Here is a 13,626-nt window from a genome sequence, read left to right as displayed (position 1 = left end):
TGACACAGACAAGTAAGGAGACCAAAAGCTTGGGGATCAAAAAGATGAAACTTTGAAACATGGAGTGCAAGGAGAACATCAGACAAGACTTGAAGGATGGATCGGGATAGAGGAGCAGACTCAGAATGCACTTAGATGCATTGCAGACGGCTCGGCAGTGTAGATGATCAAACATGTCAAACTGCATGCCATCAGTGAATTTCAATTAAATGTTCGGCTTTCCAATTTGTTGTTTAGATTAATGCATGAGATCATATGCAATAAATCACAACTTATTATGTATGTTTATTAATAGCTTTATATTTAGGCAGTGAGGATCGATAATGTTAACACATGTATATTATTAGAATATCATAAATCACGGAGCTCGTTTTATTGGTTTTCCTGGAGAAATGAATATTCAGACTATTTTGCAGCCTCACCTCCTCCCCATAAGATTTTGAAGACGTATTGATTGACTTTATTTGGAATGAATACAGAGCTGTAATATCCATTGGTGCCCAAAAGAGGCCCCGATTCTGTACACTCAAGCAAGTATTTTATTGCAATTAGCGGGAAGGAGTGCATTACATTGCTAGTGTTAATGATGTGTACCTACCTGCTGCTCTCTGCTAGATGAGGATGGCAACACATGCTGTTGCTATAGGTGGTAGCAGGAGAAATAGGGGAAATTCCTTAAATTGAAAATACAATGTCTTCTTCTTACAAGCTAATTATGTTGTCTTTTCCGTGTTATCGAACCCTTAGAGGTGAGTTTGTCTGTGCTACCATAGAATTCTAGTTATAATCAAATAAAATGATTCTAAAAACAGTACTCTGATGATAATTATATCAAGTACGCTATGACAGTTTTTAGCTACCATGATGATTACTGCAACCTTAATGCCTATGGGACTTTGACACGATGCTCTCCAATTTTATGCTGCATAGAAGAAAGAGTAGCATGATGGTATACTGTACCATTGCAGGAATCTTGTCTTTGTTTAATTAAACGTCTAATATTTTTTCTTTAGTCCAGATAATAAAGTGTGGACTTTTATGATTATTGCTATAACTTCAATTAAAGCATTAAATCTGTTTGCTTTCAAGAAATAAAACAGTTGAGAAGACTTTTTTTAATTATACAGCACTTATCCTGTGATGTTGGCTCTCTGACGTGCCATGGCACTTTATTTGACATGCTTCATGCCTTCATGAGGTGGAATTCAGTTTCGATACTGAAGCAAACTATCCAATAAAATGCTATGTTGTAAATATAAACCCTTATAAACCTCTTGGGAAGGCCTTTCTGAACGAAGAATTAAAACGTTCCATGATTCAGACCTATAAAATGAAAAGCAGTCCCTGCTCTGAGTATTAATTTGCAGTGCAAAATGCTAAATCTTACCTAATGTTGACTCGTTGCTTTGGAATTCATACTCAGCAAAGGGAGAATTTGTTGGCTTTTTTATGATGCTTTTACTACCAAAAAAAATCCTCCAAGTAGAAACTCAGACCAAATAGACAGTTCATAATACACCATGTTAAATAAAATGCATGCAGAACCATCATATGAATGTCACTATGTCAACTTCTATTTTTCATTTTACCGTGGGTTTCTTTGCTTACTTTTGTTTGTTTCCTCTGGTCTGAAGAACCACCATATTTTACTGCGGAGCCCGAGAGCGTGATTTTGGCTGAAGTGGAGAAAGATGTGGACATCCTGTGCCAAGCAATGGGTGAGTGTGCACATGTATTCAAACTGGAGTCAAAAATACGTTTATTCTGTACTGAAGAAAGCATCTGGCATCTACTTTTCATGTTTTGAGGCCTATGCGTTATTGTTAGCTATCACAGATCTCAGTATAAGGTACATGGAAGGCATTTGGCTTTGGAAAACCTGCCAAAAATTCCTGCCTTACAGACATAGGTCTTTGGAGCCAGTAGATTTGTTCAGGTAAACGTGTGGTTGTGGAACCCATCGTTGCACTGCAAACAAACTATTTCAGCAATTCCTCTTCTTTACAAATTAGGGAACTTCTATAGCTTCTGTCAGTAGCTTTGACATTTAAGTGTAGATAAGAGTGCTGCGGGAGGACTAGTACAGGTGGTTTTTAATTGGCAGGTGTTTTAATTACATAAAGGCCTATAGATGTTAAAAATTCCAGCTTGGACTAACTGCTGTTTAAGATTTAGTTCCAGAGAAATAGAAGCATGTCCTATTTTAGCACTCCAGAAAGACTTCATAGTGTTGTGATTAGAGCCGCCTTGACTCTATCACTGAATTGCTGCGCGACTTTGACAGGCTGCTTAACTTTTTGGTTTCTCAGCTTCCCCCATGCTCTGTTTTACAGGCGGTACACATAAAAATGGAGCCTTGAGCTCCTTAAGTTAAAAAATATACTGTATTTGTTTAAAAAAAAAAAACCTGCATCCAGTTCTAACTGACGGCTTATTTGGATGGGCTCCTTCTTCAGATTGGAGCCAAAAAATAAATTCTTGTATATTTATTTTATCTGCACCAGGATTTAAGTGTTGGGTTGTTTTTTTTTGCTTTATATAGGAAAGAGTCAATACTGCTTTTCTGGAGGAAGCTTTGCAAACATGCTAGCACAATAAGGAAGCGTGCATGTAAGGATGCTCCAGCTGATTTGGAATTTCAAAAGCCTTTGATGAAATTTCTTATCAAAGGCACTTATAGAAAAGAAGCTATCAGGTTATAAGAGACAAGGTCTTGTTGTGAATTAATAGCTTTTTAAAGAGAACAAATGCTCAGTTCTCAAAGCTAGGGCCTGGAGTTCCCCAGGATTCGGAGTTGTTCAACGTGCAGAGTGAACAGTAAGATGAGACTGTTTTTGCTGATTGCATAAAATTACTCAAAATGGTCGAAATTAAAACTTAATGCAGGAGGGTCATGAAGTGTTTGGATGATTTGAGCTGGCTGGACAGTAAGATAACGTTTTTGAGAGGTGAAATTAACACTTTCTGTCCAGAAAAGGTGCGTCTTCTGCAAACGTCAGTTCTGTGTCAAGCAGTGGATTGAAGTGCTGGGAAGATGGAAATAATGTGTGCATTAATAATGGGCTTGCTTGTATGTAGAGTATTAAGTGGAGGCCTTCTGATCCGTTATTACATAGACCTAGCAACCACCAGCATTTATAAAGAGGGTAAAGTGTAGGTTGCCATCTTCCTGCTCAAACTAGGAGTTAGAATAAGGCACTTGGGGAACTGCAGAGCTGCCCTACACCTTCGTTGCAAATAGGAAGACAGATTGGGTTTCTCCCGGCCCCATCAGGTTCTGAGCACAAAGCCCATTTGCTCAGGCTTTGTGCACCTTGAATGTGTGAGAGACAGATTAATTTCACAGTGTAAGCAGAGATTAACTGTAAATAAAATTGCATCTTGCACAGACTAGCTTTATACTTCACTGTAATGGAGTTTCAATGTATCAGACTGCGCAATAACCATGCTCTGCTGTTTATCTTCCAGCACTTGCTGATGCTGCATGCATTTTCAGTGGCTTTTCTTTAAATGCTTTTTCTTATTTGTTTATAGGAAGTTTTGGGCTGCAGGCATTGAGGGGGGTGTCTGGGGAACACAGTTAATTGGACTTTAGTTCTACCTGTTTAGATAAGGAGATGGAAGGGTGTTTTTGGGACACCCCAGTTGTCCTCTGGGAGCTAGAGAAGACTATAAAAAATAGATAACTAAAATGACACAATGAATATTAAAAGTCTTTTATCCAGAGTCTTAAATAAGTGAAATTTGGCAGAGAGACAAACATCTGTTTCACAGATGGGGAAACTGAGCCTTGGCTTGCATAAAACATTTGCCAAGGTTACAGAGAAAGTGGCACAGCCCAAACCAGTCTGTCTCCTTCCCCTCCTCCTCCATAGCACCAGATTGATTTGTCAGCTCATCTTTAGGGGGGGCGAAAGAAAATAGAGCACTGTGTACATGCTGAGAATTAAGCTTATTTTACTTCATATTATGTTATTTTAGGCCACTCTGTAATCTCTCGAACAATAAGGTAGGATAGGATGGATAATGCTTGGAAAGGCATCGTCCAATATGTATTTAAAGTCTTCTCTTCGTATTTTTTTGTTCAGCAAAATTTGTAGAGAGGAAAAGAAGCAAAATTCCTCGGAGGGTGGCAGGAGGAAAAGCAGGGAGGTGGGAGAGTGGAGAAGAAAGGAAGCTGGTTTTAGCCATTTTTATAGCTAAAGAGGTAGCGAGATGATAAAAGAAAATGTGTACAACTTGGAAGACAAATCTCTCTGGGAAGATCACTAAAGCCCAAATGAATGCTGCTGACAGGCATCAGAACGCTTAGATAAGATCCTATTATTCAGACTCATAACTTTGAGTAGAGGAAGATATCCGTAACTGAAACGTAGAAAAATAGAGATGGTAATATTCAGTTTGTCAGCTGGGTTGGAGATAGGAAGGTGTATCTCACAGTGACTATGGGATTAGAAGGCTTGTTAATACTGTTAGAAGAATGGGATTTATGGGATGACACCACCAAGGTTTGAGTGCACTGAATGTGGGGTTGCATTATTTCCTCTGTGCCCATTGAGTGATGTGTGGGAAACTAGAGTTGCTATTATTTAAACATGAAATCATTTCCAGGCTTCTCGGCATCAAGAGAACTATTCCATTTTGCATCATCTGTTTCTTCATTACTCAGTGATAATTTGTACTTGCCCGGGAGGATCTTCAAGAGATGAATAACATTCTCACCGAGAATTCTGAACAGGGAAGTTTGCACTAATTCTGTAGATGGGCTGCTGCAGGAAATTTAAATTATGTCAATGGAAGCTCCTACACTGCATCTATTCTCTGTCAGACAATGCATGCTGCATCGTGGATTTCTTCCTGAGATGATTACCTCCCAGATTATGAGTACGTTTTATTATATGAGCGGAACAAAAGCATCGGAGGTGATTGTAGTAAATGATACAGGTTTGCAAAAACAACAGCAGTAACTGAACCCTCTTTGTTTTTCTATCGTTCCTTACGTTGTTAATGTATGATTGCCAATTAGTTAATATAGGTTTTGTCTGTAGATAGAGGATATACCCGAAGAAGATATGAATGAAAGTGTCATACGGTGGTACTTAACTTTGGGATATTTGAAATGACAGTATGGCTTCTCCTGTAGCACTTCCCCTTTGAGGACCTTAACTCATTGCCAACACTACAGTGAAATTCAGTGCCTGCATGTGCTCAGTTCATCAGTGACAGCTCTTGGTACTGCTGTGATGCCCCACTTGGCTTTGCTCAGGCAAATGTGACTCACCTGTGAATTCACCTCTATGGCTTCGCTATGGTGCGAGGAGCTGCTATCCTTTCCTTATTACAAGGGAATGTGAAGCACTGAGGTTTAAAGTGATGTGTGTTCAAAAATAGCCCCTGATTATGAAGATAAAATCGTGTTTGGGGCTGAGGTTACTTAAATCAGTTTGATACCCTTCTGATCCTGTGATTATCCAATCACATAATAAAATATCTGATCCCTGCGTAGGGCTGTTGGCATTCGGTCAGCTGGAGATTTCTGGGATATAAAGGCCAAACAGTCAGTGATGGGAGGAGCGGGGCAGGAACATCTGCAGACAGCAGTCCCAGCCCTCTGACGTCTCACAAAGGGAAGAGAATCCTCCACTGTCTGTGGATGCTGAATTTGCAGCTGCTTCATCCCAGCTGATGGGCTGCAGCAAAACTGGAATTATCATGTCATGATTTGTAGAACATGCACATGAAAGAAAACAGGAATAAAAGGGCTTGGATTCAGGGCAGGATTTTTGTTTCTCCTAATGTCTGTGTTTTTCAAATAAGAGGTGAAGCTTGAGAATGAATAAAAATAATAATTTAAAGCCATTTCATTGTGAGCAACGTGCTGCTTGCACATTAGCTCAAAGTAAGCTGCCAAATTAGAACTCGAATACAGTCATGTGAGCACTTCATCTCTTATGTGTAATTTGCCATTTCCTTTTTATTTTGACATCTTAGCTGCAGTAGCACAGAAAAATCTCATTTGGGATGGAACAGCCTTATAGACTCACTGCAATGTCACACCACTGCTGTTTAAGTAGCATGATTCTGGCTTTCAATGTGAAATTGCTATAAATCTTATTTTCTAGTAGCATGAAATATGATTGGGTGAAGAAAGTAATTTGATAACATGTTTCCTCAACATTCCCCCTTTCACTGTTTTCCCACATGTTCTGCTGCGTATTTTTACCATTGATAATGTAAAATGCTGCCTCCCATTTATCAAAAGCAGCTTGTCAAAGTATAAATAAGCACTGTGGAAGGAAGGGATACCAGAGATGTGACCACAGCAGTGCCGTGGGCTTCAACTTTCTAAAGCACGTTGTGTAGATACTAATAGTGACATTCTTCTGGGTTGTTTTTTTTATAGGTGTTCCCATCCCTTCCCTGGTTTGGTATAAAGACTCCGTTCCCCTCAGCAAGCTGCAAAACCCCCGCTACAAAGTCCTGCTGAGTGGGGGGCTGCGGATCCACGCGCTGCGCCCTCAGGATGCGGGGATCTTCCAGTGCTTCGCCAGCAATAAAGCCGGAGAGATACAGACCTACACCTACCTGGATGTAACCAGTGAGTAAGGAGCTGGGATAGGGATCCATGAGTTGTGCCACTGTGTCTGTAGATGAGCCTACAGCCATCAGGTTTCTCCACGCTCATGTGGTTTGGACCTTGATTTTTTCTAACATGTGTCTGTCTTATGTGCGAGATACCCCAGCATTCCCAGTTTAGACTGAATGGAGTCTGCTGAACCCGGTAGAAAACCCAGGAGCTTGAGGCGATCTCTTACTTCATGCTATGAATTAGAAACTAAGGGAAGAAATAGGAAAGTTAACTGTAAAATGGTTTCCCCTCTCCTTTATAATTAAATGATTTGGTTTGACTGTGATGTAACTCTGCTTCATGGTTGCTCATGGTGTTATATTTTTCTGCCTTTTGTCTACAACTATACTTAGTAGGGTAAAAACAAAGAAAAGTCAAGTTTAACATCTATTTATTGGCCAAAAAGCCTGACTAAATGCTTTTGTTGATGAAATACACTTTTCACTGTGGGAGAATTACAAATCCTTATAGTCTCCTTACAAAGCAATTATTAACAGGCATATATTCCCATAATATCTGAACTCCTTTTCAGGAAGCTATTTTTTAACCGGAGAGCAGTTTATACATACTGACCAGAATTTCTTCAGCCTGCAGAAACTACATCAGTTCAATATAGATCGAGGAAACTGCAGCAAAAAAAAATGCTGTAAAGTGCAACTGGGGGAAAATAAGAGTGAAAGAAATCTGTAAAATGCTTTGGATGAGACTCGGGTTCTAAATTCTTTTGGCTGACATTTAAGTTTCAAAGTTAATGCTTTTCTGAAGTTGCTTTTCGTCTTAAAGAACTCTGTTATGAAGATGAAAGAAAATAGTTTTGTTTATCTAGATTTCCCACTTTCCCCCGAACGCTCATTCAAAGCTTTATCTGCCTTTATCTGTAAGCCATCTTACTTGTACACGTGTAAGTGCTGATAGATTTTTATTTTCCAGGTAGGTAATAAACTGAATTAGGTAATTCCTAAGAGATGAATAATGAAAGGTTACAGTCACTGCTGAGAGGTTTTCATGCATTATTGTCATGTCCTTCTCCATGATCAGCTCTATAAAAGTGGATGTAAAGCAGCCCATGATAATAGGAAAGGCATCTTTCTGATAACTGATCCGCTGAGATTTCCAATTGTTTGATTCTAGACATTAAGCCAACATTTATACAGCCTCCAGAGGATACCACTGTGACTGAGGGGATGACTGCCATGCTGACCTGTGAAGTTTCAGGGGCTCCAAAACCTGCCATCTCGTGGAAGAAAGGTATCCCCTTACTGTGGAACTGCTTGTTTTCTTGCCTATTTCTGAGATACTGTAAATCCATCAAATACTTTGTGATTTCTCTAGTTCTGTTAGCCTAAGGTTGGAGAGGTCCTGCTGTGAGTCAGTGGCCCAGATAGCTTGATACCTTGTTTAGAAGAGCTGGGATTGCAGTGCCTCATCCAAGCAGCCTACATTAATCGTGCTGCTTTTCCTTTCTGTGTTTCAGGAAACCAGATCTTAGCCAGTGGCTCAGTTCAGATTCCTCGTTTCATTCTTCTGGAATCCGGAGGGCTCCAGATAACGCCCGTGTTCCTTCAGGATGCTGGCAATTATACCTGCCATGCAGTCAACTCGGAAGGAGCTCTGAATGCTTTTGTGATGCTGACAGTGTGGAGTAAGGAGAATGCTTTGTTTAAAGTCTATCTTGAATCAAGTGCTAATTAGATTTTGGTGTACAACCAGGAAATTTTCATACCTAGTTATGCTTTTCTCATTAAAAGAGATACTTGTATAATTCAGTGGTGATAAAGTTTTAGGAAACGTGTCGCAAGTACCCATTTTGTTTTAGAAATCATACATATAAACTGTTTTGTGAAAGGCTGTGTGTTTCAATGGAGCATCTGGTCATGCTTACAGTTTCACTCAGGTTTTGCATTGGTGAAACTTGCCTTAGTCTGCATTGCAAATCTGCCCTTTTATTTTGTGGATTTGGCTGTTTGCAAGTTGCTTTCTGCCTCCAGCAGTCTGCAGGCAGTATAGAACAGCCCATGCTGTTACAAAGGCTGTGGCTACAGATACAGTGGATGTGATTTTTCCTCCTAACTGTGCATTTCTTTGTGACCCTGGGCGTTGTTGGAAGCCGAAGCAAAGTACAGCACAGTTCTACTCCCTCATGTTACAGATTGGCATGGCACAGGGCAGCCTGTGAAGTGATTTAGTCTTTCATCGTTTGCCCTTGATCTCTATTTTTCCCCTCTGTTGGTATAAAAAGTTGAATCAGTTAGATTCCCCTGTATTACCATGAAGTGAGAGGCAAAATAAAAGTTCCATGTGTCTGATCTCAGCCAGCAGCTGAAGGGTTAAAGTGCAGTGTGTGTGTTGGTGCTAATGGCAGGAAATAATGATCCTCGAGCTGGGACTAAAAACAATTAAAGACAATGAAGATGATAGTGATAAATACAGAAGTACTGAGTAACTCTTTTCTCCTATACTTAAAGTACAACCCTGAGGCTGATTATGCCACAGATGTGCGGTGTGTATTGGTGTGTATTTGACATCTGTTAATCCACGTTACATCAGTAGCATTTTGCCTTTTGAATTTGGGAATACCTGAAAACCATCCTGGGAGTAAATATAAAGTGCTTTTGACACGTGACTGCTAGATTTATACCTTATTGATGACATCAAGTCAGGATGTCGTAAAGTGATTGACATCCAGGTGTATGAACAATAGAGATCCTTCCTGTTAATTCTCAAGGGAATGATTCTAGTATGTGTTAAAGTTTCTATTCATTGATATGGCACTGAAGGGGAAGGGAGAAATGTTTATGTCCTAATGCTTACATAAAACTTCACCAATGTAAAGCTGGAAGGCATACATAGGTGCATCAGGAATAATGCCAACCTTCCATGCTTCTGGGTGTAGCTTTTGATTTTGCCGATGATTTCTTTTTGTGCACAAATGAGATCTCAGTAGATGCTGATTATCTCTGTGGAGAATTGGGACTGATTAACATTATCCACATATCTCCTCACCCCTAGTTGTCTACCTGCTCCAGATGATGCTATCTGCTGCTGCTTCTCTGTGCTGAGCATAACAGAGATCTTTCACACCAGATTTGGTTGCTGTAGTTACAGCAGTTTTTGTCTTCCGTGTCTCCAGGAGGTGCTTGAATAAAGATGTTTTGAAACATTTAAGTAAACAACATATTTCCCTACGTGAAAAAATTCAGACTACCCTAAACTCCTCCTCTTTATAGAATGCCATTCAAGCTTTCCTCTTTCTGGATGTTTTTTTCTAGATGTTTTTTTCTAGCGTCTTTTCCTTTTGCACAGATTTTCCTTGTTTTTGTTTCCTCCACTCTAAATTGTGTGAGTTGTTTTCTGACAAAATGCATGTTTTGATTCATTCTTAACGTGTTATAAACATACTTGCTGCCTTAGGACTTCAGGGAGTTGCCACAGAGGCTTCCCACAAAGACAAGTGAGAGTCAGTGCAGCTGTAGCACTGCTGACTCCGACACGTGCCCTCTGCTGCCTTTGCCTCCTGCACCCCACAGCGTACAACCTCTTCTTGACACAATGACATTAGAAGCAGGGGAGGCTTCATAGCAAAGACTTGAAGAGGAATGGCCTGCTTGCTTTGAATGACAAATGTTCAGTTGCCTGCTCCCCGAGTGAATATCCAAGTCAAAATGCTGTAATTTCACCTGAACTATGGCTTGTGTTCCTTTCAGATCGGACTTTCATTGTTCACCCTCCTGAGAATAGCACTGTGATCAAAGGAACTACAGCCACTCTGCGATGTGAAGCAACTCATGATCCTAGAATTTCAATCAGGTCGGTGGTGTCAGTTCTTGTTTGTGTGGTTTATCTGAGCTCAATTTTATAAGCTGTATGAATAGCATTAGGTGAAAAGTTTCAGGACCCCCAATTTTAACACCAGACCCCTTATTACTGCGTTATAAGGTTGTACACTGTATCATTAATCATATAAATCCCATCTTCCATTTCAGCCTTATGTATTATTTACAATGAGCTATGTTCCACTTCATGACTTCAATACAGCCTTCCATGATTTTACTGTCAAGGTTAATACACTATCAATAAAAGCAACTTGTCAGAAGCTGATAGTTAATGAGAGTAAAAACCAAAGAGAAGGAATAGGATTTCAAACATGCCTACATTGCGGTGTATGAAAGCAGTGCGTGATGCGCCCATGTTCTTGGAAGCAGCTCAATAACTAGAGGCTATATTCAGATTTTACTGCATAAAGGGGAAAAAAAAAGCAACTTGTATGAACTATTAACATTTGTACTAAAGCATCTAGAGGAAGTTCACCATTTAAAAATAAATTTACCGTGAAAATGTATGTAGACTGAAAGCCAAATTAAAGAAAATGCAAGGAACAGCTTGGAGGGTGTCAGGAGGGTCAACTGCAGAAAGAACTACAGAAAGAGATATAAAGATATAAAAAATGTTATGTAGAGCTGCTTAATTGCAAGACCACGGACTGTACACTTATGTGTGGCATGTTGCTATGTGTCTTTTAAGGGATGATGAACCGGTGGACTTTGCCACAGCGGTTAAAGATGTTATTGATTCTATCAGAGTAAGGTTGATAGGGTCTTTGCAGAGCTGTGCCAACACCTCTGCTGTTACCTTTAGTGGTATAATTGATGTCGCAGCTTAAACTTCTGGTGAAGGTAGAGTTGTGAAACTTGGATGCTCATGAGCACGAGGTCTTTTCTTTTTAGAGCATGCAGTATTGTTTACAAACTGTATCTTGGATGTAATTATGTTTCTTATTCTGTAATTGCATTTCTTATTCTGATCACTGGTCTAAAGTTAAAATCTGAAACAGGCACTGTTCCTAAAAGTATCCATAGAGGCCTGACATTTCTAATTTGTTATTACAGAAGATGGTATCTTGCACAGTTCATATAAATGTACTTCAAATTTCTTACAAGTAATTACTAACTACAACATTGTAATATTCAGGTATGTTTGGAAGAAGGACAGCACTGTAATCAATCCATCCAGCAGTTCCAGGATCACAGTAGAGAAAGATGGAACCCTCCTCATCAGTCAGACGTGGTCGGGTGACATTGGGGACTATACTTGTGAGGTCATTTCTTTTGGAGGAAACGACTCCCGAATGGCTCGACTAGAAGTCATGTGAGTATTCCATCTTGAAGACAAGGCTATGCTGGTTATTGTGCGCTTTTCTTAGGTATTTATTTATTTCAGTGGGACTTTAAGGCTTGTGAATTGTGAATTAAATTGCTTTGGGATGTCCTCACTTTTACATGCTGCTTTGCTACTTGGAGTTTCAAGTGACTGAGTTTCAAGTCCCTCATAAGTTACTTCCAATTCAGTGTATTTCTCTGCATCATGTCCAATAGATTGGATGGCTGAGCTCGGGGGATAACAATTAATAGTTGTAGTCTGCATAAAGGCCAATAACAAGTGGATGGGATTACAATAGGACATGTCCTGTTCAACAGCTTCATCAGGGATCTGAAGGAGATGTTGGAGTGCATACTCATTGGGTTTGTAAATGGCACTAAATGGATGGAGAACCTCAGTGTGAGACCATCATTCATAGGGACCTACATAGACTGAGAAATGGACCAACAAGAACCTTACAAAATTCAGCAAGGACAAGTGCCAACTTCACATGTGAGGAGCAGGTTGACTGCAAAGGTTGGAGGTTTTCTAGACCAAACTGGATAAACTGGTCTGATTTTATGGCCGGCCCTGGGGGGGTTTGGACCAGAGACTTGAGGCCCCTTCCAACCTGAATCCGTCTGTCATCCCATGCTGTTGGACATTCCCATCAAGCCCAGGTGCTGAGCTGTGATGCCAAGGTTATAGGAAAACATTTTCCTCTTTTATTATTCTTTCTCTGTTAAACATACATAAAAATAGCTGGTCCCTGAGCAGATATTGCTTATTTTTTCATTCTCTTTAGACACAGAGTTGCAGGGAAAAATATTTTTACTTATGCCTGTCTTCATTCCTAAGAATCTTTTAAAATTCAGTTAAGAAAAAAGAAAATACTTAAAGTACCCTTCGCTTCTGGAAAAGGATTATAAAAATGACATTGCATGGTTCTGTATTTTCTATTTCTGTCATTCCACTGGAGCAAAGTAAGCTTCCATTTTATTTTTATCACTATAAGCAACAACTGCGATTTTGGTCCATGTGTGGAACAAATCAAATGAGTAAGACGGTGATGTTTTATGTAGCCTTATTTTTTTTTTTTATTTGAGTAGTGCCACATGCTTTAATTTAACTCGAATCGCATCTGTTTCTGCTGGTCATGCCTGATGTCTCTGAGAAGATGGCAACTTCTGCTGTTGGCAGAGTAATGAGTTCACCTCAGAGATTTGCTATGCAGAGCCCCGTTTGATACAGCGTTATTCTGACAGTGCCAAGGCAAGATCAGATGCCCGTTTGCAGAGAGCGGTCATACATTCTTTCTCTAATTAAGCACTCCTCAGCTCTCCTCCCAGAGTGCATTTTACTGCTGGTTTGAATCCAAGAGCAGAAGACAATTCAAAATATATTGCTACTATATAATCATACTTTCTTTTTTTCTCTGAGGCTGTTTTTGAGTGGAGGGCAGAAAATTACAGAGCTTAGACAGAAAAGAATGTTAGAACCTGGACAGTGAAGTGAGCTGCAGAAATGTGCCAAACACTTCTGCAGCTTAAGCCTAAATACCAAAAGATGTCCTGTGTGATGACCCACTATAGCACAGCAGATGTATTTACTCACAGCTTCCTGTTGACCAGTAACAGTTTAACATTCTGTAAAACTCATGCAAGAAGTTAACCAGCATATTCCATGTGCCTGCCTGCCCTCCCTGCACTCAGCTCTCTGCAGCTCTGCTGGATCTCCATGCCCCAGTGCTCTGCATCTGTCTCTTCATCCTGAATCTCTGCTTCCTCCCATGTTCTGTCGCTGATGGCTCACAATCTGTCTTTCCTGAAGGATTAAAGAAATATATTGGACCCACTCCTGTA

The 13,626-nt window shown here is 40.0% G+C and overlaps 1 protein-coding gene across 4 annotated transcripts in view; it reads left to right on the top strand.

Annotated features, from left to right (window-relative positions):
• The window catches only part of SDK1 (sidekick cell adhesion molecule 1), a 360,337-nt gene that overhangs the window by 219,250 nt on the left and 127,461 nt on the right, over positions 1-13,626 (top strand). For all 4 annotated transcript variants that reach the window (XM_072349300.1, XM_072349298.1, XM_072349299.1 and 1 more), the window contains 6 exons: positions 1,635-1,718; positions 6,404-6,598; positions 7,760-7,876; positions 8,103-8,270; positions 10,333-10,435; positions 11,597-11,773. In XM_072349300.1, the coding sequence (XP_072205401.1) occupies positions 1,635-1,718; positions 6,404-6,598; positions 7,760-7,876; positions 8,103-8,270; positions 10,333-10,435; positions 11,597-11,773 (844 nt within the window). The remainder of the gene's footprint in view (positions 1-1,634; positions 1,719-6,403; positions 6,599-7,759; positions 7,877-8,102; positions 8,271-10,332; positions 10,436-11,596; positions 11,774-13,626) is intronic.

Source organism: Excalfactoria chinensis, chromosome 14 (assembly GCF_039878825.1).
Source record: "Excalfactoria chinensis isolate bCotChi1 chromosome 14, bCotChi1.hap2, whole genome shotgun sequence".
NCBI lineage: Eukaryota > Metazoa > Chordata > Aves > Galliformes > Phasianidae > Excalfactoria > Excalfactoria chinensis.
This window is presented reverse-complemented; position numbering and strand designations above follow the sequence as displayed.